The sequence below is a fragment of the Beta vulgaris genome, chromosome 6 (genome assembly GCF_026745355.1).
Source record: "Beta vulgaris subsp. vulgaris cultivar EL10 chromosome 6, EL10.2, whole genome shotgun sequence".
Lineage (NCBI taxonomy): Eukaryota > Viridiplantae > Streptophyta > Magnoliopsida > Caryophyllales > Amaranthaceae > Beta > Beta vulgaris.
The window spans coordinates 53,849,490-53,875,381 of NC_079207.1; the positions used below are offsets into that span (position 1 = coordinate 53,849,490).

At 36.1% G+C, this 25,892-nt stretch overlaps 1 protein-coding gene across 1 annotated transcript; it reads right to left on the bottom strand.

Annotated features, from left to right (window-relative positions):
• Positions 1-11,738: 11,738 nt before the first annotated feature.
• LOC104897080 (general transcription and DNA repair factor IIH helicase subunit XPD) lies at positions 11,739-24,153 on the bottom strand. Its single transcript, XM_010683895.2, has 12 exons — positions 23,952-24,153; positions 22,221-23,204; positions 21,243-21,325; positions 20,719-21,122; positions 20,174-20,367; positions 19,822-20,002; positions 18,717-18,841; positions 17,747-17,836; positions 13,275-13,353; positions 13,111-13,187; positions 12,576-12,684; positions 11,739-12,435 (listed from the first exon to the last, which is right to left on the bottom strand). Exons 2-12 carry the CDS (start codon positions 23,033-23,035, stop codon positions 12,316-12,318), a joined length of 2,277 nt encoding a protein of 758 aa, XP_010682197.2. The 5' UTR covers positions 23,036-23,204; positions 23,952-24,153; the 3' UTR covers positions 11,739-12,315.
• Between the last annotated feature and the right edge of the window lie 1,739 nt (positions 24,154-25,892).

Consider the following 25,892-nt stretch of genomic DNA (forward strand, 5'->3'; position numbering starts at 1 on the left):
CATATCACGGCGGACTATGTATCCCAACCCTTAGTGTCCAACTCTAGACGTGCACCAGTCTAAAGTCTATAACCTATTCTCGTTTCACTTTACGTTGCATTCATTTTATACTTGTGTTGACACCAACCAAGCACGTAATACTCACAACTACTAATCACCTAACATCACAAAACTCCTTTTTAATCTTAGAATTAATAAGTGTTCACAACTTAGCATCCAAGACTCCTTTAACTTCTTTTATTCTTTACTAACTTGCCTGTTGAACCTAGCCAACAGTAAACTGTACCTTTATATAGGTATAACTCAAAATTACCAAATAAGATCCTCGGTTCTTATAAGATAAATCGATAAACTCAAAGAATCCATGATTCCAATTTACTTACATTAATTCACTCACGAATTAATACCAAACTAAACTTAGTTGCTTGCATCAAACTTCCATACAAACAAGTCATACTTAAACATATTCTTAGTTTACATGTAGCATCCAAGCAAATAACATGTAAAGCCATCTCAGTAAATCATATATATGAACTACAAGGTCCTATACATGATACTACAAATTAAAAACATCCCTAGAGCATGTTTCTAACCATTTAGCACGTAGACTATGTACGTACCTCGTATAAACGTAACGGTAGGCCACTTTTAAGCACTAAAAGTCCCCTACAGTGAATTCTCCGCCTAAAACAACCAAGAAATCGAGTAAATACTTGTACTAAAAAAATACAGCAACTTTAAAACGTCCCAAACCCTTCTAAACTTCTTTAAAAATCATTTTTATAATTTAAACTCTCATTAATTTTTAATCCCTAGTATAGATAAACTATTCTAGTGATTAAAAACCATTAAAAACCTTAAAATATTAACTTTCTGAATTTCCAGCAACTATAAAATTTTCTAAACCTTCTGAAAATATTTTAAATGAATATAAAAATCGTATTCCAATCAAAATTCATATTCATACTCTAAATATACGATTTCTAGTGATTTAAAACCCTAAAAATCACATCTTTCATGATTAAAACTAAAAATAATAAATCTGAAATTTTTCTTTTATACATATGATCCGAAAAATATATATTTCATAATAAAAATAATAACTCAAATCGAAATCATGCAAATAATAATAAAATAACAAAAAAAATTAGAACTTTAATGGAATCTTAAAGGAGAAGTAAAGAAAACAACCAAAATAAGAGGAGGAAAGAGGGGCGCCGGACTGAAACAGCAGCAAGGACCGGCGGCAGCAGCTTTTTCGGCTTCAAAAATATGTTTGTGACGTTTCTTGTTCAACAAGAAACGTTACTTAGCGAAGAAGAAACAATTTTTGAGAGAAAAGATGGAAGTCACGCTCAAGAGGAAGAAGAGAGAGAAAATGTCGAGTGGAAGAGAGGCTCAAGGATCACGTGCAAGTGAGGAGAGAGAAAATAAGTGTAGGGCAAAAATATTTGGGTTTTAGAATATTTAAACAGGCTAATCCTATTGGGCTTAGGAAAAGGAATTCAATAATTAAAACAATAGGCTAATCCTATTGGGCTTAGGAAAAGGAATTCAATAATTAAAACTTTGATGACTAACAAGATGGGCTTGTTAGGACTTTAGTCATCAAATTATCCTTTCCCTTTTTATTTCTTTTGGGCTTTCGATTCCATTAAGTTTTTTTTTCAAATATACTTTTAATAATTAAACTCTTATTTAAAACACGCTTAATTAAAATATTACAAACTTTATTAAGCTTAGAAAAATATTTTTAGTTGACTTTTAAAATAGTCAACCCTTTTTAAAAGTCAAATCATTTTCCAAACTCATTTGGATTTAATATAATTACATAAATAACTTAATATATTTATGAAAATCCTTTAAAAATGTGGGGGATTACAGATATTCCTAAGACAGCTTTCAGAACACGTTATAGGCACTATGAGTTTACTGTTATGCCCTTTGGGTTGACTAATGCTCCAGCAGTGTTCATGGACTTGATGAATCGGGTCTTCAGGCCGTACCTGGATAAGTTTGTGGTGGTGTTCATGGATGATATACTAATTTATTCAAAGGATGCTAGTGAGCATGAAGAGCATCTTCGCACTGTTCTGCAGGTATTGAGGGAGAATAAGTTGTATGCTAAGTTCTCCAAGTGCGAATTCTGATTGGAGAAAGTTGCTTTTCTTGGTCATATCATTTCTAGGGAGGGTGTCTCAGTTGATCCATCAAAGATCCAAGCTGTTTCAGAATGGCCTACTCCAAAGAGTGTGACTGAGATTCGCAGTTTCCTCGGCTTGGTGGGTTATTATAGGAGGTTTGTGAAGGACTTCTCGAAAATAGCTCGGCCGTTGACTGCATTGATGAGGAAGGATACTAGGTATCGTTGGGATGATGATTGTGAGAAGGCATTCCAGATTTTGAAGGAGCGTCTTACCACAACTCCTGTGTTGACCTTACCTGATGGGAACCTTGAGTACAAAGTGTTCACAAATGCTTCGAAGAATGGGCTTGGTTGTGTGCTTATGCAGGATAAAAAGGTTGTTGCTTACACTTCCAGACAACTGAAGAACCATGAGTTGAATTATCCGACGCATGATCTAGAATTGGCAGCTGTTGTTTTTGCACTTAAGATCTGGCGTCATTATCTGCTTCGCACATCATTCAAGATATTTTGGGACCACAAGAGTCTGAAATACATTTTCACTCAGAGAGAGCTGAACATGAGGCAGAGGAGATGGTTAGATTTAATCAAGGATTATGATATGGAGATTCAGTACCATGAGAGTAAGGCTAATGTTGTGGCAGATGCACTTAGTAGGAAATCTTCTCACTGTTTATAGACCTTGCGTTCGAGGAATCGTCTTCAAGAGGAGTTTCAGAATCTTGATGTGGAGATAGTGCAATTGGGAGCTCAGCTTAACTCTCTTATGATTCAGTCCACTTTGTATGATGAGATCAAGAAAGCACAAGTACCTGATCAATTCTTAAAGGACAAACAAGCTAATGAGCCTGTCAATTTCACAGTGGTTGAGGATGGTAGCATGAGATTCAAGGGGAGATGGTGTGTTCCTAATGTTCCTGAGTTGAAGGAAAAGATCTTAGAAGAAGCTCATTTAGCACAGTACTCAGTTCATCCTGGATGGGATAAGATGTACAAGGATCTTAAGCAAACTTTTTGGTGGCCGCATATGAAGACGGATGTTGCTAAGTATGTCTCGAGATGCTTGACTTGTCAGAAGGTCAAGAGTGAGCACAAGAGGCCTCAGGGGATGATTCAACCTTTAGAGGTTCCTACATGGAAATGGGACTCGATCTCAATGGATTTCGTTTGTGGACTTCCGAGGACACCAAAGGGGAATAATATGATTTGGGTTATTGTGGATCGTCTTACCAAGTCTGCTCATTTCGTTCCCATGAAAGATACTTGGAAGCATGAACGATTGGCTACTGCTTACAGAGAGCACGTGATTAGACTTCATGGTGTTCCGCGTGATATTATTTCGGATAGGGATCGCAGATTCTTGTCTAACTTTTGGCAGAAGCTTCAAGAAGCTTTGGGGACTAAGTTGAAGATGAGTACAGCTTTTCATCCTGCTACAGATGGTCAGACGGAGCGCACTATTCAAACATTGGAAGATATGTTGAGAGCTTGCGCCTTAGAGTTTCAGGGATCTTGGGAGGATAAGCTTGATTTGATTGAGTTCTCATATAATAACAGCTATCATTCTACTATTCAGATGGCACCATTTGAAGCCTTGTATGGTAGGCGTTGTCGTACTCCTTTGTGTTGGAGTGATATTGGTGAGTCGGTTGTGATTGGTCCAGAGATGATTCAGGAGACTGTTGAGCAGGTCAAGCTCATCCAGCAGAAAATGAAGGCGGCACAAGATAGACAAAAAAGATATGGTGATAAGCATCGTCGCCATGAGGAGTTTCAGGTGGGAGAGAAGGTGTTGCTTAGGGTCTCTCCTATGAAAGGAGTTATGAGATTTGGGAAGAAGGGCAAGTTGAGCCCTAAGTTCATTGGCCCGTATGAGATTCTGGAGAGAATAGGAGAGGTGGCTTATAGATTGGCATTGCCGCCAGGCGTTGATCGTGCGCATAACGTGTTCCATGTTTCTCAGTTGCGGCGATACATTAGTGACCCTTCGCATGTGCTACAACCAGAGTCTCTCCAGTTAGATGATAACATGACTTATGAGGAGTTTCCAGTTCAGATTCTAGATCACAAAATTCGTAAGACTCGCAAAGGTGAGACAAAGATCGTGAAGGTGTTGTGGTCAAACCACAACTCGGAGGAGTCTACTTGGGAAGCTGAGGATGCGATGCATCTTAAGTATCCCCATCTCTTCACCCAGGTAAATTTTTAGTTACGAGGACGTAACTCCCTTTTTAAGGGGGGTAGTATTCATATTGGTTTAGTGCATGTGTGACTGAATGAAAGTTTTCTGATAAACTTCGATGTGTTTCACTCCCTACTTGTTATATTACAATGATTCCTATGATAAAGTTTGTGAGTTGTTTTCAGAAATAAGAGTATAAGTTTGATCATTTGAGTAATACTTTAAGTTTCGGGACGAAACTTATTTTAAGGGGGGTAGATTGTAACACCCCGTATTTTTTATACCCGTTAAATAATCATCTGTATTAATTTATTTAATGAAAATGATTTAAGATTTCTTTTATTAAAAATATATTTTTTTACTAACTTTGACTTTACCTTTGAAGTGGTTAAAAAAGAAAAAAACTGATTCCTAGATTTACTAGGTTACTATCTAATACTTAGCACTATATTGTTAGTATTATAAGGAGAGAGGAAATTAGAAAAAAAAAATAAATAAAGGAAAAGAAAGTAGGAGTTGTACTGCTCCTAGTTTCCAAACACCAAAACCCACGTTTCACTTTACCTTTCTTTTCTTTCTTCTTCAAACTTTTGCTCCAACCAAATACCTCCATTGAAGCTACAATTTTTATCTTTTACCACCATCAAACATCAACTCTATCCATCCATCTTAATCATATCTTGATTTTGGGGGTATCTTGAAGAGGGAGAATCGAGTTTTGGCTTTGCGGTTTCGGGTCGTGAATCAATTCAAAGAGCGTTTTTTTGGGGTTCCTTGTAGAGAGTAATTTCACCCTATTACTTCCCTTAATCAAGTAAGTTATAATCTTAAGTTTTATTTTCGTATTTGGTGATTTATTTTCATAATTTGGGGTTTAATAAATTAGGGTTCATAAGAAAATCGAATTGGGGGAAATTCCTACTATGCGAAATTGGTATAATTGGGTTGTGTTTCATGTTTAATTCGACTTAGTTAATGTATTTTCGAGTTGGATTTGTGAAATTATTGTTTCTAAAGTTTACTCTAAAATTATTGTTATATGTGGATTGTTGGTTCTGTTTTGCACGCAGCTACTGTTTTGGCCTTTTTTTCGATAATTCTGTCGGTTTTTAGACCTTGGTTTCTTCATGAAAGTTGTATATCTTGAAGAGTTAATGAATTTAGGCTCAAGAATTGCGTGATTTGGAGTTGTATACTAGGAGTTATGCCTTGTGCAAGTTCTTGCTGTTTAGCTGTTTTGGTGTTATGGTGGTGGCGTTAAATTGTTATTGGGATTGTTGTGTTGTGTTGTGTTGGTGTGGTGATGTGGTGTTGTAGAATGTATAAAAAAAAAAAAAAAAGGTTTATGGTTTGTACAACTCACATTTTATTGAAAATCAACTTACTAAATTCAAGATAACATGATGAACCCACTTTCATGATTTAAATCGATCTAGACATGAGTTTTCAGATTTATAAAAGACAAACCTTTAGAGTTAATACCGTCCTTGTTATTTCACCATCCAATTATAATAAGTTGCTCAAGTTACTTCTATTGACCTTAATCTATGAACTGTAAATCGTGACTTCTTAGATTGAGACAAGTTGAGTTGGTTTCGTTTTAGTGAAAGCTTGTTAACTATGTAGTGCTATCTATGGATGAATTGTGTGAGGTATAGACTAGTGACTTATACTATATTATTATTATATTATAGATTGCGGGTTCGTAGAGGAACCTTTCTGACTTGAGATTGAGTTTTGTTAGCTGTGGTTGCTGATAAGGTAAGATTTTTTACTGTGCTTGTACAGATGAGTTGAGAAACTGTTTTATAATGTTTGGAAATTTATTTTTACGATGAGATTGTTTTATGAAATTTATACGTTGAGATTTAAATGGTTTTCGATATTTATATTGAAAGAGTTTATGAGATTATTCATGAGATTTATATTAAAAGGAGGAAGTTCCTCAATGGACCAAGTTGAGATTTTGAAAGGAGGAAGTTCCTCACCCTTACGAAGGTTTATAGAGTTTTATTGTGGGGTTGCCGGTAAGCGGTATTCTCCGAGTTTGGAAGTATGTTGAGTTAACAGTGTCTCAACAATATATTTTAGTAGTTGGGTGTATGTTGATCAATATACTTGCCATTAGTCTTCCTTCTTGGTACGTTATCAAGTTAGGGGTATGCATACTAGGGACTTTGGTGTTTATCTTGTCTAGTGAGCCTAGCTAGCTCATTGGATTTTTATATACTTCCTACTCACAGATTGCGAAAGGTTATATTTGAAAGTTTTACAGAATAGTTCAGAAAGAAAGAAAGATTGTATTTGAGGTTATTAGAAAGTTAATTTTATATATATATATATATAATCTGTACAACTTTTAAATGAATTTGTAAGATATTCCTATATATCTTACCTGCACATTGAATGGTTTTGTTTTATTACAGTATTAAATCTTGCTCAGCTTTGGCTGATATTATAGTGTTTAATGTGCAGGGACTTGAAGATAGTTAGCTCCAGTTGGGTTAAAGAGTGCGTTGGATCCCTTTTGATTTAATAGGACTTTTAAAAAGACTTCCGCTGTTATTTATTTATAAGATTTATGTTCTGGTTGTAATAATTAATTTTACATTCTATTTAGTTGGTCTGTAATAATTAGTTAAAACTTTTGGTTATTGTTTTAGTTAGAACCATTAGCCTTGCGGTTATTATTAATAATTATCGCGGCGTAGCACCTTTGGATTTCCGAGTTATTTTTATTAAGTTGATTTTAGAAGTATTGGAAATTCAGGGTTGTTACATGTAGTGTTGGGTGCACCCGAGCTATAGTTCAGAGGGTGTTGAGGCCAATTTTGCATTGTGGCATCACTTGTTTGAGTCTTGCTCAATCCAAAAACTTATAAAAAGAATTTTGTATGAATCTTATCTAATTCCCTGCAAATAAAGGCTAAGAATATTTTTGCATTTAATAGGAAGCTTTAAAAAATAGTTTGGATCATGTAAAAAAATTCTTCCAACTTAAGAAAGACAATAAGGTTTCCATTTCGTAATTGTTAAGTTCATTGAAAATATTTTTCAGACATGTTATCAATAATGAGAGCCTTGGTAATTTTCAAGAGAATGTAATAACTCGTTTATAGCAAAGATTTTGTAAAAGCCATTATATTATTCTTTGACACATAGTATTTTCAGAATTTCTTGGTGTAACTGTCATACCATAAGTAATGGTGTAGCAACTCATTCGCATGAAATCAAAAAATTAATCCAACAAACCTGAACATTCCTCTACCTCCATCTCTCTCCCCTCCCTTCGCCTCCCAATTCTCTCTCATCCTCTTATAAACTTCTTCGCTACAGCAAAGACGTCGGCGGCAGTGACGTAATGACGATTGGGGTGGTGGCAAAGTGGTTGGTAGTGGTTGGTGCGGGTGCAGGTGGCGAGGACAGAGGGCTCGACAAGAGAGAGAAGAGGAATGCACCATGAGGGAGACTGAACTAAGCCGAGGTTGATCTATGATTGTTCAGGGTTTGGCAGGCAGTGGAAGAAGGTTGCTGGTGGTCAAAGGGTGGAAAGAAGACATGTAATGAACAAGCAAGACTATGGAAGAGAGAGAATTGGCATTGGCTGGGAATGAAGCTATGAGAAAGAGCCAACGATGCCGTTGTACACACATATTGATGTTCTAATTGGTCCTATCCAAAGGAGTGCAATACGAGTTAAGTCCAAAATTGTTTTAAGACTACAAATTTATTAATTTGTTTAAAAGATTTTCAACCGGTTGTTGAAAGCCCAATTAATTATCCTACATAATTAATTAGATTTTTAATCGTAATTAATTAATATTAAATTAAATAATATCACAATAATCGAATTTTATCTTCTAAAAGGATGATTTTCGGTTTTCAGCAGTAATATTTAATAAAGGATAAAAAAATAGTTTAATTTTGGATTTTCAAAAACTCGACAAGATCATAGATTGCGCACCGCGCTATCATGTTGCTTCCCACGCACAAGTTGTACGCACACGACACTCTCGAACACTACGCAAAATCTAGAAATGCTCACAGGGATGCGTCCGCGCAGTGTTGTGAGTGCGGCGCACCGCTGTTGCTTCCAGCGAAAGACCATCGCGTGTAGTGCAACTTTTTTGTGCGTTGCGCATTCTTAGATCTTATCTTATTTTTCATATCTTCCTATAATAGGCTTCATTCCACCTGGTTCTTGGCACGATTTTCCCCTTAGATTTCACCTCACTTACTCTAAATATATTCCTCCTAAACACTTCAAACACTCATAAACTCTTCAATCTACATTTATTTCGTTTTCAAGCTCATATATTGCTTTTCCCAAAGGCCGTATACTCAATAATACCCAAGCGACACAGTATATTTTTAAGGGTTTTTATTCTTTCAATCTTATTTAATTATTTGAAGTTACTAACGCGACACCGTATATTTCTAAGGGTCCTTAATCTTTCAATCTTATTTAATTGTTTGAAGTTACTAACAAGTTTTTCATGATGTAGATATCTAAATAATGCGTGTTCTTTGTATATTCCTATCCATTTTTCTCTTTCTGTCTTGTGTTCCATTTCTGTGCGTGCGTGAATGTGTGTATTCAATATTCATGTTTATGTATTTATTGCTTTCATCCCCTTCATATTTTTATTTCGCTATCAAGACCTAAATAAATATTTTCATCCATAATAAGATAATTTGGACAATTAATCTAAGAAGCTAATACTTTGGTTGCTAATAAGTCTATCACCAAAATTAGTCTTTTGTGTTCAATAAACCAACTTAGATTAATTTTTAGGGTGTTTGAAATAAATATTACTTGGTTGTTTATTTAAATAAACTTAGACTATGAATCGTATTTACGGATTTGATTCATGATCATATTTGTACTCGCATCCCGAAACTCGATTTCATTGATCAATTATGAAGTCGTGACGGGAGATCTATATTGAATAAGTCCCTTCCGAATGTTTCTTTGGTTTTCCAAATATCCAATTAGGTTTATGAGTCTTCTTTTAAAAACGTGTTGACGTCTTCTTTACAAAATGATTTCAAAATCAAAAATTTCACAATGAGGTACTCAATATGCGCTCACATCACGCAGGCTATAAATATGCCTACACTGGTTGATGCTATTTGATTTCCCAATTCCGTAAGCAATATACTTGATTTTGGACACCCAATCGAAACTCAAAAACTAGGTTGGGTTTCTCGTTTTGATTGGATCGAAACAGTAGAAAGTAGAAAGTATCGTTGTAGACCCACTTTGGCATATTTGTACTCTTACTGCCCGTTTGGTAGTCGTTAATAAATTGCGGTAATGGGAATGAATTTTAAGTGTAATTTTATTAGGGAAGCACCCTTAAAATCTCCATGGGGAGGCAATTTTTCTCCATGGACAAGCAATCTCACCCCTAAACTTGTGTTTTGTCTCCAAGGGGAAGCAATTTTCATTACCACTCATTACCACCCTACAAGGTGGTACTCCCTCTGTTTTTTTTTATCATTCCTACTTTGACTTTGCACGTTTGCCAATGCACGTTTTAAAACTTAAATATCTTTCATTATATATTAGTAAAAATTATAACGATTGAATTTTAATAAAGTACTAATTGAGACGAATCAAACAAGACCCCACATGACTATGTTTTTTCTTATAAATTGAGAACATTTGAGAAGATTCTCTCTATGCATGAATAGTGTCAAGATTCTAAGTGAGAAAGATAAAAAAAACAGAGGGAGTATTGGATGGGAATGAAAATTCAAGAAGGAAAGTGGACACTTTAGGATAAATTAGCATTACCATGGTAATGGACAATGATATTTTTCACAAATTTACACACAAATTCATTCCCATTACCACCATTTATGACCAACTACCAAACGGGCCGTTACGGTATGTGGTGGTGCAGTGGAATAGTGTTTTTGTGGTGGTGCATGGGGTATGACCAAAATAGAGCAGAGGGGAGAGTATAATTCAGTGGCTTGGGGGAGCTCTGTCGGCAACGTTTTCTGGCAAAATTAAAAGGAAATTTCCGACGAGCTAATGGATTGTGGAAAGAACTCCAGTATGGAGGTATGAGTGAGTTCCAAAATGATATGAAACATACTAATAATGACCTGAATGATTTTTTGTAAATGACATGAAACAAATTTAAAAAAGATATGAAATAGTTCTAAAATGGTAAAAAAAAAAAATCAATGACATAAAAGAATTCCAAAACAACATGGAACATAATTCAAACTAATATGAGAGAAATCAACAATGACATGAAACAAATTTAAAACTAGCATAAACATACCCATAAATTTATAATGACTATAAAGATAAGAGTTTTATAAATGATATGAAACAGTATCAAAATGATATTGAACACACTAATAATGAAATGAAAGATTTCTATAATGGCATGAAATACTCATATTAGTTCGTACACGTGAAATTTTTTTACACAATAAGTTATAATATAACATGTTACATTCAAAACATTCTCTTAAAACTATAAAGAGTTTTATAAATGACAAAAAACATTGTCAAAACGATATTGAAAAGATTTTTATAATGGCATTAAACACTCATATTAGTTCGTACATGTGAAATTTTTTTACACAATAAGTTAAAATATAGCATGTTACATCCAAAATAATTTCTTAAGAAATTCAATCATATTGTCCTATCATAGACCACAATCATTCTTTTTTGGCAATTTAAATTGCGTTTTATTAATTACTATATAACTTCAACATTATCCCTTGAACATTTGTAAAGAAGAGATAGATAAAGTGAAAAACATTCCGCTGTTAAGGCAAACGCTTTTTTTATACTTCCTCCATTCTACTATTTAAAAAATATTACAATTAATATAAATAAAGTATCACAAAATCATAATATCATCTAAGATCATCACAAAGGGGTTTCTACCCTGATTGCCAGCAGAGAGCAGTAGAAAAAATCTTTGCATCGAGAAAATTGCTTAGTTATTTTTTTTATCTTTTTCACTTTTCTGTGCACATCTTCCAATACACATTTTTGAACTCAAATATCTTTCATTATATATTAGTAAAAATTATCTTTTTCACTTTTCTGTGCACATCTTCCAATACACATTTTTGAACTCAAATATCTTTCATTATATATTAGTAAAAATTATAATGATTAATATTAATAATGTATTAAGACGAATCAAACAAGACCCCACAAGACTATATTTTTCTTATAAATTGAGAAAATTCTCTCTAAATATAAATAGTGTCAAGATTCTAAGTGAGAAAGACAAAAAAAAAAACAGAGGAAATATAAAAGCTTTAAGTTCCCACAAACACAGTAAATAAACATGCAAACACAAGATTCCTAATTCGGGATAAATCCATCTTCAAGGCAAGCCGTTAACGAGAACGGAGAAAGACATTGACTAAAGTACATTGAAATCCACTTAATCATTTTATCACTAAACCCAATTGTCTGAATTTTAGAATAAAATTCCATTTTACATCAGGGTTTTCCTGTTTGAGTCTCCTGATCAGCATTGTGAATTTTACAATAATTTCTGTATAAATTTCAATGTTTACCTAATAGACTTCCTTGACCATTCATCTCTCTAGTTTTATAAAAGAATATTTCATTCTACTCTAACGGAGGTTGGCGAATTCCGCGGCAAAGAGAAACTCTAAACCATCAACCACAACTTTTACTCTCAATTTCATTTTGTACATGAGCAACCTATCCCAGTAACCAGAGAAAACACAACAGCGGTACACAATCTTGAGTTAATACTAACCACCAAGCCTACAACTATATCCCGTTGATTGAATGAATAACTTGGGACATATACTTTTTTTTTAGCCCCAACTTAAAATCATCTGCAAGAAGTGGGATTTAGGTAGCTTCTCTTGCTCCAGGTGCCGCTCAGAGGACAAAATTTCAAGTCCTTCATAAAGCATGGCCAGTGGCAGAATGACCATTTGCATGCACGGGAAAATTGCTCAAAAGTCAAAACATGGTCTCATCTGCACTGCCATTGCTCATCTTCTCAATGTCTTCTTGAGACAATAGGGTTCTCTTACCACTGGCACCGGTCTGATCATATGGTTGAGCCATCTTTCGAAGGAACTGCAGCAGAAAGAAACAATGCTCATTCACAAATGCAATTGCCAGGAGCCCAGGATTGGCAGTCTTGTTGAGAGGTTATACTACAAGATTTGGAAAAGATTTCATTGGTCAAAAAAATATAAAGCATCAAAATGACATACCTCACGTGCTATGTGTAAAGCCATATCGGTGCTCAAATTCAGGTAGGCATCACGTAGGTGAGACAATATCCATCCGGGCAGCTTGGAGCGCTTATCATGCCGGCTGTATCTGCAACCAGCAAAAATTTAAGCATTTCAGGACTCAATAGGGCGAAGTTTATTAATCAAGCAAAGATAATTTACATCAGATGATTTTAGCCCATCTTTAGACAACTGCAACCAAAACACAGCTCATAAACTTTAAATCACAATGCTCTGTTGCCAACAGCTTCTTAATGATATTTAGATCTGTAACACGGACCTAGAGGGTGATCCAAGGTGTGACTCACTAAGGTTGCTTTGAAAGAAATATTGATATATTTGATGCTGTTTGGAACTAGAGAGCCACTATATCATATATAATGATTCCATATGCAATACATGTGAAGTACCCAAAGGAGCCACTAAGCAAACTTGTGCTTCTCATATTAGTAGGATTCATTTTTGTCAAACAGAGCATAGTTTTACATAAGATTTCTGAATTGGTATAACAAACCTTTTGTCCGCGAATATCATCATTCCATAATCAGCCTTTGACCGAATAACTCTTCCTACACATTGAGCCGCTTGTCTCTGATTCAGAACATTTGAATTAGTCCAACAGCTCAAAACAAATAGTAGAGATAGTAAAAAACAACAATAATGAGGCAAAAGTTGTACCAGTGCATCAAAAGTCAGAAAATCGCCTTCTTTTATCTGAAAAGTGTCTCGCAAATATTCCAAACGGGCAAGCAATATTCTGCCATATTAAGATCAAACAAACTCAGTTTATTTGGCCTCAATTGGTGACTAACAATAGAAAAACAGTATTGGTAATCACAACACTGAAAACAATTCGAGCTACTTACGGACTGTATGGCTCACTACAAAAAAAAAAAGACAATAAACAAGAACGAGAACTAAGGGCTAAGATATTAAGAAAAGGAATTTGATAAACATTGCTTGATTCAAATGATTTCATTCCTTCTATAATGTTTAGTCCAAACATGAAAGAAGAGAAATCTACTCTCCTTTGCAAGATCTTGTATGAGGCAGACTTCCAATACTTTTTCGTGAGACCAAGGTGGCTTATTTTCATTTCAGGGATCACATCTAATTTTTTTATGTTCTTTATCATTTGGGGCAGGTAGCTTTTAGAGCCTCATTATAAGATGTTGTAATCCAACCCCACATGATTTGTTGTTCTTTTCTCTACTCTTTATGAATTCTTCTTCTCCCTCCTAATCTGTCATCCTCCGTTATACTTCCTCTGTTTCACGATAAGTGAAACACTTTCCTTATTTGGAATAATCACAATAAGTGAAATCAAGCTCCAAATAGTAAAAAAAGTTCATTATTTTACAAATATACCATCAAAAAGTAAGAGGGGACCACAACTTCAATACTTCTTCACTCTACTTTATTGTGGTCCCAACTTTCTCTCTCTAAATTCCTTGGTAACTCCCCACTTTCTCTATGTTTCACTTATTGTGAAACGGAGGAAGTACATTAGAAGATTATCACCATATCCCTCAACCCAACACTGTCATCCTCTCTTGACAGTAGACTAAGTGCTAGTTTGATGATTTAAATGAAATTCAGAGGAAGGAAAGGCTAAAAGTTGTTAATTGATAAATACACTGAAAAAAATAACTTCACACAAAATGGAGAAAGTGACTTACCTACTGACGTCTACTTAAGTGAAACTTAATCACTCAACCAATCATTTTTAACCGTTTTTAGGATACGAACTTCCTAGGAATTTCAATTTTGTGGAACTATACCTTCTTTATTCAACCTAGTGATACAAGGGACGCGGGGCGCTTGTCCGATTTGCGATCCAGAACGTTCGTCCCCAATCGCGGAACAAACGCGAATCAGGTCGCCTCCGTTCGCGAATCAGATCGAAGGCGACGTCCCTAATTTCGGGGTAAGAAACCCAACCAATTGAGCCCAATTGCAAAACTAGGGTTTTGTTCAACAATTTTAGTTGAATAATTAAGGCAATGTTCGCCTATAATAGATCATAAAACCTTAGGGCTTTTGTTTTTCGAAATATATATCATATTTTTCTATCTTTAAATAAAAAATTTGGTTTTTTTGGGTGGCTTTGGAGTTTGGAAGTTGAAGGCTTGATAATGGAGGTTATGTTGATGAAGGGGAAGAAGAAGAAGAAGTTCTGAAGAAGGCAGAGGAGAGAGAAAGAGAGGTAGAAGAAAGTGGTATAAATGGGTGGGGCTTTTACAGACCATGTGCCTACTTGTACTTGTATTTTGCAGCAGCCTTACATGCAAATCCAAAATGACTTCTGCCTCCTAAAAAAAAAAGAAAAATGGAATTTTAATATCAAAGCTTTTATGGGCCATGTCTTTTTTCTCGCCCTTTTTGCTTTTGCATGGTTTGGCATATGTGATCACTGGCGGATCTATGTAGTAACAAGGGGTAGCACATGCTACCCCTCGAAATCAGGCAGGAAAAAAAAAGAGAAACTAAAACTCTGTAACTTTATACATATATCTTGTTCAACAAATATGTACTTGAAAGCTTTAGTAGCACATTGGTAGAAGCTTTCAATTAAAGCTTGTTGTCAGTAAGGTCGCAAGTTCGAAACAGGTTGTATCCATTTTACGCCTTTTCTTTTATTTTTTTTCCTTCTACCTTATTTGTCATTCTTTTTAAAAAAATTTGGCCTATACATTCTTCAGATTTCTCTTAGCTTTATCTTTTATTGATCTTTTGACTTGCCTAATTTGTGATTATTTCTTAGACTTTTTTTTACTACACTTCATTTATATTTCCTTTTATCTTTCATTACCTCATTCTTTATTATTAAAAAGTTTGGACTACATTTCCACAAAAAATAGTTTGTTATTTAAAAAAATATCATTCACCTTATGAATGTGTTGAATGTTGATTCAAGGCAAAATAATATACAAACACTAGCCATATTTATATTTCCATGTAAATTTTTTTTATCTAGTATTCTATTCTAATTATTTTATTTTCTAAAGAAATTTGGACTACACCTTTACAAAAGAAATCATTGTAAATCGGTTCTGAAAATCAAGAAAGCGTCATAAACAATTATAATTCTCTTTGAGGTTGTATTTGGATTTTGTGACATGTTGAATTTATTAGTTACAATTTTTTTTGGTATTCAATAGTATCGCAAAAACTACGCTACCCCTCACCCAAAATCCTGGATCCGCCACTGTATGTGATATGTATTTGCCTTTCCTTCTAATCTTTTTAATTAGTCCTCTGTTTAACTTTTAATCTTGTATCTGAATTCTGAAGTTTGAAAAAAAATCAGTAAAAAATGACCCAACGTTCCCGATTCACCCAAGGTAGCGTTTCCGTACCCGTTTCCGTACCACGTTTCGCATCGACTCTCGTTCCTTGTATCATTGATTCAACCCAAAGACCAATAATTTAGGATAGGCCACAAAACAATCGAGTCACCAGAACTGTATCGAAATAGGCAAGGACAATCAACAGGAGCGCGCCGTACCAGCCACTGACCACCTCTCTTGTGGCAGAAAACACTGCCAGCTGAAGGGAAGTAGACAAAGAGGTCTCTGGATATGTACTTGATTCCAAGTATCTAGGGGTTCTCAAAAGGAAAGCTCTGTAAATTCTTGTGTCTAGGATTCAAAGAAAGATTTTCGTTTTAGTAAGTAGTGGAAGGGCATTTTGCAACTTTGCCATTGCTATTGGACTGGTTACTGATTGGGCCTTGAATATAAAGGGAGGTAATATCTAACTACTTAGTAGTTAGTAATAGTCGTGAAGAAAGCAGAATATAGTTTGTATACAAACTCTAAAAAGTCTCTGAATACTTCGGTAATTGAATTTATTGGATTGGTTCATTCAATTAATAGTCTGATTTTTTTTTTTTTAACTCTGTACCATGAATTTCACTACTATTAGCAAACAGTAACGGAATATTTTCTAGAAATAGGGAACATGATGCAAATCGGATATTGTAAGTCTCACTTGGGCTGCTTTAACGGTAGTTTTTCCATTTTCTCATTCCCTTATAGTATGGGGAAGAAGTGGATTCTAGTAAAACGACTTAATTTTAGTTGAGCAAAAATATCGTATTGCACCATTTGTTTTATAGTTCGCGACCACGCTGACTGTAGACTACTTGGGCTTTATAAGCCCGAAAAGTAGTAAACTCTGGCACTCTTATGCCATGTGTTAGGCCACATTAAATCAATGCTGATGTCACATGCTCCAGATGTAAATTTGTGATTGCTTTGGCATTTTTATGTTAGGAGAAGTGCACAATAATTCTAAAACGAGAGAAGTCGAGGATATTTCATTTGCATGTGAGGAAGAGAAAGTTGTCTAGTTGCTTACTGGTGGTTGGAGGCGTAAGTAGAGGTGGTGGCGACATATATCATATCGGTGCAAAGAGGGGGGGGGGGGTGCGGTGCAAAAGCTCTAAGGTTAATTTGGATAGAGAGCTCATGAGATTCAAAATGGCACTGAAATGCCTAGGAGAGAAGGAGAATGCAGAAAAGAGGACTTGCATAAACCAGTTACCAAAAAGTGGGGTAAGAAAATGAATTAGGAGAAAAACTATCACACAAATGGCAAGAAACATTGCTGGGTTCAAATAATTTGATTCCCTTCCTGGGTGGCCTGAAACCAAATGGCCCCTCATATCTCTCTAAGTGACGACAAATTTTCCTACTAAACAAACTAGTTCCAATACGAGACTTTGCATATCAGCTAGGAGTCTATCTCATGTAAACAAGATAAACTAAAAACCGATCGACAAATAAGATGTTAAATGAATCCATTTCTCAATTTCCCTGAGAGCAACCTTCGTTTTTCTCAATATTGTCCTCATCATTCAAACCAATAGCATTAAGTCAAATAGGAACATATTTGACCACTGCTTACACTGAGATACTGTATTAAGATGTAAAGATCCATTCACTGACGAACTATTGGTTCTGACCTTCTCTCCAATTAATTAAGAATTCATAAAAGTTTTCTTGCGTATTCTTGATAAACCAGAATCGGAAAACAATTTTTTAGGAAGTAAGAAAAAAAAAAGATATGCAAATTGCAAGGGCAGAAGTAATAGAAGTACAAGAGCAATAGCAAGTTTATCTGAAGAAGGGAGCATATCAACTCACTTGCTCAAAGTGTACTGGAATGGAACACCAAACATGATCACTAGTCTTCCATAATGTCGATCAAAATCTATACCTTCGGCTACCTTTCCCCTATAATACAAGTGAAGTAAGCAATAAACATGTCAAAATTCAATCATAAAAAAAGTATGTCACTGTAAGCTTCTCCTACCTCTAGATTCTATAACAAGATAAACACTTACTTAAAAGTTGCTGATACAACACCTTAAAAAGCACTTTCTAAAATCAGCCTACATTTGTAAAGGGAAAATGTAGGGAAAATGGTGATCATTACTATCATCAGTGTCCATTTTAAAGCAGTATCATGATTAGGTGAGGGTTTTCATTATTTAGTTTCAAAGAAAGCAACTCACAAGAAAAAAATTGTCTGAAAAGGTATTCATATAAGAAAATGGGTGAACTATCTAGAGACTATCCAAAAAGGAAAGTGGGCAAAACGTTGAGAAAGAAAGGTGGTACTTAGGTAATTCAAACAGATAACTGTTATACATTTTCAGTTAAACTATATAGCATGTAAGAGCATAATATTTAGTATATAAATGGACAACGTTAGAATTCCCGGCGAGCCTGTATTAACTATGCAAACTGCAAATTCATGCATGTGTTTGTAACAAAATGTTGGGATTTTTAGCTAATCTTGATGAACTAGCTAATCTATATGAACTTGATATACCTAACAGCAAATGCAACAGAAAAAAAAGGGTGGTAAGCACTAGATACAACTTTAGCTCCCCTTCCCCAGATAATAAAAAAACACTTTAGAGTACCCAAGACAAGAAGCAACAAAACATTGATCCTGCACCACAGCAATGGTATAGTAAAGGTGCAACAAACAGAACTTTCAAGCTACTTCAAATTCTGTGTGAAACTAGGACAACGGATGAGATACATACATTACCGTAATAGTCATCTGATATTGCATATTAAGAAGATATCATTCTAACTTAAGTACCTGGCAACAGAGAAAAAGACAGCACCTCTCCCACAATCACAAGCCTTGCGATAGTTGTCCAGAGCCAGTGTAGTTTCTACAACATCTTGAGTTTCGATGAAAACAAGCTTATGCTGCATTATTTCCTGCAATAAACACAAAGGGTTTGAATTAATACTGGAGAAACCTTTCCCTCTAGTAAACAAAGACTCTTATCCAGAAGACAGTGAAAAAGGCTCTTATAAATGTATAACACAAAGTGACAAACACAGACATCTCAGTATAAACACATCCAGTGACCAGTATCAACAGATCAATTCATAAAGCAAACAAGCGGAGTAACAAGATTGCGAATGATAATCAATATTTAAGAGTAAAAAAAATACGGTTTTTCACCATATACCCCCGACAAATTTTTTTTTGCACCGTATACCCTTTCAAGTTTCCAAATTCATCATATACCCCTCACGTTTCAAAAAATACATCAACATGCCCTTATGACTAACGGTGTTAGACTTCCATTAGTCATTATACCCTAATCCCCCCTAACCCTAATTAACAAACCCTAAACCTAAGCTAAACCTTTAACCCTAATCCCCTAATTAACAAAACCCCTAATCTAATAACCCTAACCCTAACCATCCTAACCACCACACCTCCCCCACCCCTAGCCACCCACTGCCCCACCACCCAGCCCCCCTCCCCTACCCTTCCACGGCCAGTCGCGCCGTTCCCCTCCCCTTCCACGGCTAGTCGCGCCGCCCCCTCTCCCCTCCCCTCCCCGGTGGGGGTGGTGGTCTGGTGGGGCTGGGGCTGTTGGGGGAGGTGGGCTGGGGGGTGGGCTGGGGGCTTTTAGGGTTAGGTTTTTAGGGTTTGTTATTGTTATTAGGGTTATTTAGGGTTTAGGGTAGTTAATTAGGATTAGGAGAAGATTATGGTATAATGACTAACGGAAGTCTAACACCGTTACTCATAAGGGCATGTTGATGTATTTTTTGAAACGTGAGGGGTATATGATGAATTTGGGAGCTTGAAAGGGTATACTGTGCAAAAAAAAATTTGTCAAGGGTATATGGTAAAGAAACCGAAAAAAATAAGAGCTCATGCACCAATACACCATTTGTACCTTTAGAATTCCCGTTTCATTCCAAGTATTAACAATGGCATCCATATATGAATAACTGACGAAGAAACACACTACTCCATCAGGAACAACAGAAACCATTTCTAGTAATAGTCTCCCATAGTTTCTTGCAACACCAGGATCACTTCTCATATCATACTTCGTGCTAACTGGAAGTTGATCACTGAAACAAACATATAAACAGATATGTGAAGAGTTAAGAGTAGAAACTTTACATGTTAACCAAAGACAAATATACTGTCACCAAAATTGAAATATAGGGTCAGATCATCACAAAATGTTCAATCAAAAAGTCAAACAGAGGCAAGATGAAGATCCAAGTTAAAGCATTCACCTTCCACGAGTTAGGACCATTGGACATATGCACTCCCTCGTCAAGGACATAGTAAAACTTCGACTGACTACAGGATTGAAATTAAGAAGACGTGGGTACAGATCGATAGGGCTCAGAGTTCCAGAGGTAATTACAACTGTCTGGAAACGTTCAAATACAGGCTTTATAGCAAGTGAAGCATCATGACAGCTCAGCTGAAAATTCAATTCAAAAAGCACAAAAAGGTATTATTATGAGAAGTCAAACAACAACAACAACAACAACACCAACAACAACTAAGCCTTATTCCCAAGGTGATTTGGGGTCGGCTAACATGAATCGTCAACTGGAATCTAAAATAAGGTACCAAAAGGTAAGCAATAAATTCTCAAAATAACTTGCAAAGCACCCGAAAAAGCACAGACCGACAGAGAAAGCTAACGATGAAAAGCTTTACTAAACAGAACCACTAAAGAAACAAAAAGAGGGGAGAGAAACAATCAATCAAATGTTCAGGACAAGCTGATAACTATCTATCATATAAGAATATGTTAATCTAAGCCAACCTGCAGAATGGGGTCAGGGATATGAGGCATTCTTTCATCAAAAGGCTCAATAATAATTGAGAAACCCCTGGCATATGTGCCCACCAGTGTCGCAAAGTCACAGATTGTCTGAATACTTAAGAACTCATCTGTATCAGTTATTTCAAGGGTCAACATAAGGGAGTGCAGGCGGTCATAACAGAATTTCAAGGTTTTTTGGTCAAGTCCAGCTTGCGCATGTAGGGATGCTACAAAAGAAACAGGTGACTCCTTTTCAAAATTCTCAGTTTGTAGCCGGCCTTTGATATATTGCACCAATCTACGCAAAACAGATAAAAAATGCTCTGCTCGGCGAATATTCCCTGGTACGGCCTCTTTTAAGATATCATCAGGCAGAGCCGGGTTGGAAAGCCAAGTATCGCCACCTGAAATAAAAAATTAATAGCAAAAGCGTTAAAAATTTCAATACATTGAAACAAATTGCCACCACCAGAAAAAGGCGACGAACCATCTTCAAGAAAATTGCCTACGAAGTAATGACATACTCGATAAATTTCCCCTTTGAGCCAATCCTTCAACGAGGCGACTGTACTCTGCACGCAATTTTCCTGCATCGGTGGCCTTGAACCTTCCTACCACATCAAATGAGTTAGAAAATCTGTCATTTATTATTCCACATCAAATGAGTCAAGAAACTAATTAAAATTGACTCATAAACTATAAAACCAAGTCAACCTATAGAAGCAAGTCAACCTAAGTTATCTTTAACTGACCTTCAAATACAAGTATGAAAACCCAACAAGGCAACTAAATCAAGATTTCTGCTGCTTTGAGGAAACAATTTCCAAATACCAGCACAACAGCCTATGTACAAAGAATTTCTTCCATTCCTAAGGGTGTATGAAGATGAATTCATTAAGATGAATGTAACTGTGGCCCTAGCTGGTTAGCAGTACAAAGGGCAAAATTTAAGATCTTCGCTTTTACTTGGAACTCTAAAGACAGATAGGATCCACAACAGATCTCGCAGAACAAGAATACTAAATTAACCAAAGGTCTAAGAAGCATGTCTTGATACAGAAAGAATTGTCCAACATGAACAAGTACTATATTGGCTTCTATCACAATAAGGAGAACAAATGAGGGTCAAAAAATGTATTGACCACAAAAGGTGAGTAAATCTAACACAGAAGTTTTTTTTGGCTCCAGCATGAAATTCGATTATGAAGTTTATGAAGTTAAACCTTTATGACAGCTAAAAGAACTGAACAAAATTAAAATGTCAGGGGTATCAGAGAAAATGGAGACAAAAGCTCAAACTGTCAACTGAAACGAAAGGTCGATTCAGTTTATTTAAAACCCTTTTTTGTCCAGTAAGATATTCATATAACCTATACTCTATGCAACTCCTCCAGCAACAATAAACTGTATGTTCCAGCATTGAGTTGCACAATGTACTGACTGCGGAAAGAAGTTGACAGCATAATCAAGGGCAATGAAAAAGTAATAAGCTATTCAAATACCTATCGATCTCTTGAGACATCCTAGAAATATTTCTGGTGGCACCTTCAAGTGTTTGCCTTCTCACACTAACACTAAGAGCCTCAATGCACACATTATCAATGTTATGAGCCTCGTCAAAAACAACCACAGACTCTCGCTGCATCTCTTTTGAGATAATTCCTGCAACTTTTGGGTCAAGTAGATATTGGTAACTGTAAACCACAACATTCGCAAATTGCACCATATGCCGTGCCAAGAAATATGGGCACCATCCTTTCTGCTTGCCAAATGCTCTAAGATCCTGCAAAGTATAAACTCCTGGGGGCAGAATTGCCTCTGAACCAGACTTCTCGTAGTTCTCAAAAAAGGAGCAAGTAGGGACATTAGGATTTTCCATTGCCAGAGCTCTTACCCAGCTTGCTGTGAGTTTCCGACACCCAGCATCAACAGAGTCTCTATTTTCAGCAGAGACAACAGCTGGGTTGATGCAAAGATTCTTACGGGAAGAAAGTCCAACAGCAAGGAGCCGAGCTGAGGGGCCAAGGTGGCGAACTTGATAGTCATGAAGGACTTTTAGCTCGGCTAGGGTTTTCTCCATCTCATGAACTGTACGAGTGCAATAGATGAGTTTGATAGGATTGGAAGGTTTTGAAAGAGCGTAACTGGTGATGAGGGATAAAAGTGCAATTGTCTTCCCGGTGCCAGTGGGCATCTCCAGCAGGCAGTGGCCCTTTGCATCAAGGGCTCGTTTGAGTTCAACCATGTACGAATGCTGCTCTGGATATATGTGGTCATAGGGGAAGTAAACTGTAACGTCTTCTATTTGGAATTTCATCCTCCCCTCTGCAGAAAGTTTTCACCAGGCTCTTAAATGCAGGATAATTGTGGTTGATTATCTACCCACAAAAACCACTACACGTCGAAATCTTGGAACCATACACACCATTCAGAAAACTTGCCAATCAACTTAATACTTGAAAAAAGCAACCTTCTACTCTGAATTTCTGAAAACAAGAAACATCCTTTTCAGAACAGTTAAATTGGATCATGTACAAGGAGAGAACAAACCCTGTGAAAGCGGGGCTTCAAGAAGTGAACGGAAAGAGAATTACAAGAATTATCCTAGGCAAACATCAAAAACTTTTGCTGCCTTGTACACCTTAGAAAACTATACTCCTATCACCATATAGGATACGACCTCGAAAATCTACACAAAGTCCTATCACAACTCGAAAATCACCATACATGCAGATTGCAGATATTACTTCACTAAATCGTTGTTAAGTGGATAGTACTTACATTAGCATTATTACATGATCATCAAATACGATCTTCCATTATACTAAAAACATCATAAAACATGACTGACATTCTAGATCCTGACATAAGATGCCCAACTATCATATACTATATATATCTACATATAAATAGATACTCCATTCAATTTATATAGACCACATCAATTTTAGAGCCCATCAAAACCCTTAATTTTTTTTTTTTTCTATTTCAGGATTCTAGAACCTAGGCATTTCACAAGCACCTAGTTTCCATTCATATAACAAAACCGAAAACATCAGCTGAACTCCAAAATTTTGGAATTTAGAAAAATAAATGAAAAAATTGAATCCCATTTCTAATTTTCCCAATCAACAAATGTGCATATATTGATCTAGAAACAACAATTATGAGCACAGATTTTTAGCATCCCAATTATAAACAATTATTCAAAAACAATTTTAAAAAAAAAAAACCTTTGAAATGAATGAAATCTAAAGCAGGGGAGGCGACGGTAGAAAAGACAGAACCGCGGTGCGACAGCAACGGACAAGGACGACGGTGTGCAGCGTCTTTAGGTGGAGGTCAGGTGGTGGAAGGGGCTGGGGTTCAACTTCAAGTGAGAGAGTGAAGCCATGTTCTTTTTCCCTTGAATAGGGTTATGGGGTTGTCGACTTTATTTTGTTAATGAAAAAAAAAAAGCTTTCTTTTTAATAAATGTCTACTGCCTTCACAATTTAAGTCTTTGACTCTTTGTGGCCTCCTGGGTAGTTAATCGTTCTGAAATCGTATTAGTTTTGTAACTAAAATGTTTCGAGAAATTTTAGTTCATTGTTTGTGAAGGACAAATTTAATATTTCAAATTGGTAATTGTTTAAGCGATTAACTGGTTTTTCGTTATGATTTTTCGGTTAATCATTAATCGGAAACCATTAACCTTAATTCAAGTTTTCAATAATTTATTTAATTTAATTTATATATATAATTTTTCACTTTTTTTCAACATAAAAATTTAACATTCATACAAAATTAACTAAATAAAGACACTAAACTACTACATATCATCATATTGTAAAAAGGTTATAACAAAATGCATATATTAAAAAAAGAACTAATACGTGATTACAACCAGCTTAAGGGTAACTAATACTCAACTAATTTATTATTTATTTATTTCCCTAAAAGGAAATTAATTCATTAAATCATCAACAACCAAACCAACATAGAATCCGGGAAGTCCTCCTCCCAACACTTTTTACAAATTTTCATAGGTTGGAAGTGAACTAAAGCATGGGCAACTCTATTTCCCGTTCTCTTAAAAAAGACCAAATAACCGACTCAAAACAAGAAACTAAAGCAAATATATCATCTAAAACTAAATGAAAATCACTAGAACCACTACTTTGCTGTTTTAATGCTTGTACAACTTGGAGATTATCACTCTCCGGCCAACACAACTTTCGTGAAACCTTGGTCTCTGGCCGCCAGCAAACCTTCATAGACGGCTTTGGCCTCCGCCACCCATGTATCCCAGCATACTGTTGACTGCACAGTAGCTTACCCATCTTATTTCACCCAACAACATCCACACTAGTACGAACCTCTCCCAACAAATCTGCATCAACATTGAACTTTAGCCAGCCCGCATCAAGGATCGTCTGGACCGAGGGATGTGAAACCCTAACTCCCACCCGCTGCCTCGTCACTACCATGGCTTCAATAGCCTGCTTGCACGTCTTCTTGGGATATCGGCTTTGAACATCCTCCTCCATGATAGCTTTACACATTTCCCCCCAAATCCCCCAACACATAGTAAAAAAGAGACATACCTCATCATGCTCGAGCACTTTGAAAACACTCGTTCACCAATCAGCCACCTTGCTGCAGCCCCTAGGCACCGCATAAGCAAGCCAACGCGTGTAGGCCTGACTCCTCCTCCTCTCCACACAACATACACCGCGAGTCAAAGCCCGGGACCCTGCGACCAAGACCAGCTCTTGTGGGAAAAGCTTTCAAGCACGCTCTCCAAGCGAAGAACTTGACACGAGGATGATCTCGGCACTCCACATTTGCTTCCACAAATTTGTAGCACATGACGTAAACTCTTCCGAGCCCCTCCATACATCACCCATCAAGGATTTTATAAGCCGACTTAATCGAATAAGACCAATTTTTTTTCCAAGTCCCAACACTATCGATCCTCCAGAAGTCAACGACTAATCGGAATGCTCAAAATACTGTCCACTTAAAAGGTGGAAACAAGGAAGTGATAAGATATTTCATCCATGTCCTACTAATTGGATCAATTAAAGCACCAACATCAGCATCAACATTTGCCTCACCTCTAGGACATAAGAACTTCCGACATTAGGTGCTTGGGATCCACGGAGCAAACCAATTTTTTTATACTTTCACCA

Bases quoted from the DNA above. Each gene is read 5' to 3' on its own strand.
- LOC104897080 (XM_010683895.2), bottom strand. From the start codon at position 23,035: ATGAAATTCCAAATAGAAGACGTTACAGTTTACTTCCCCTATGACCAC. The intron at 18,842-19,821 runs GTACAAATGGTG...TGTTTATTGCAG, and splicing joins ATGAAACGGGAATTCTAAAG to GAAATAATGCAGCATAAGCT. The intron at 12,685-13,110 runs GTTTGTTATACC...TGCTGGTTGCAG, and splicing joins ATGATATTCGCGGACAAAAG to ATACAGCCGGCATGATAAGC.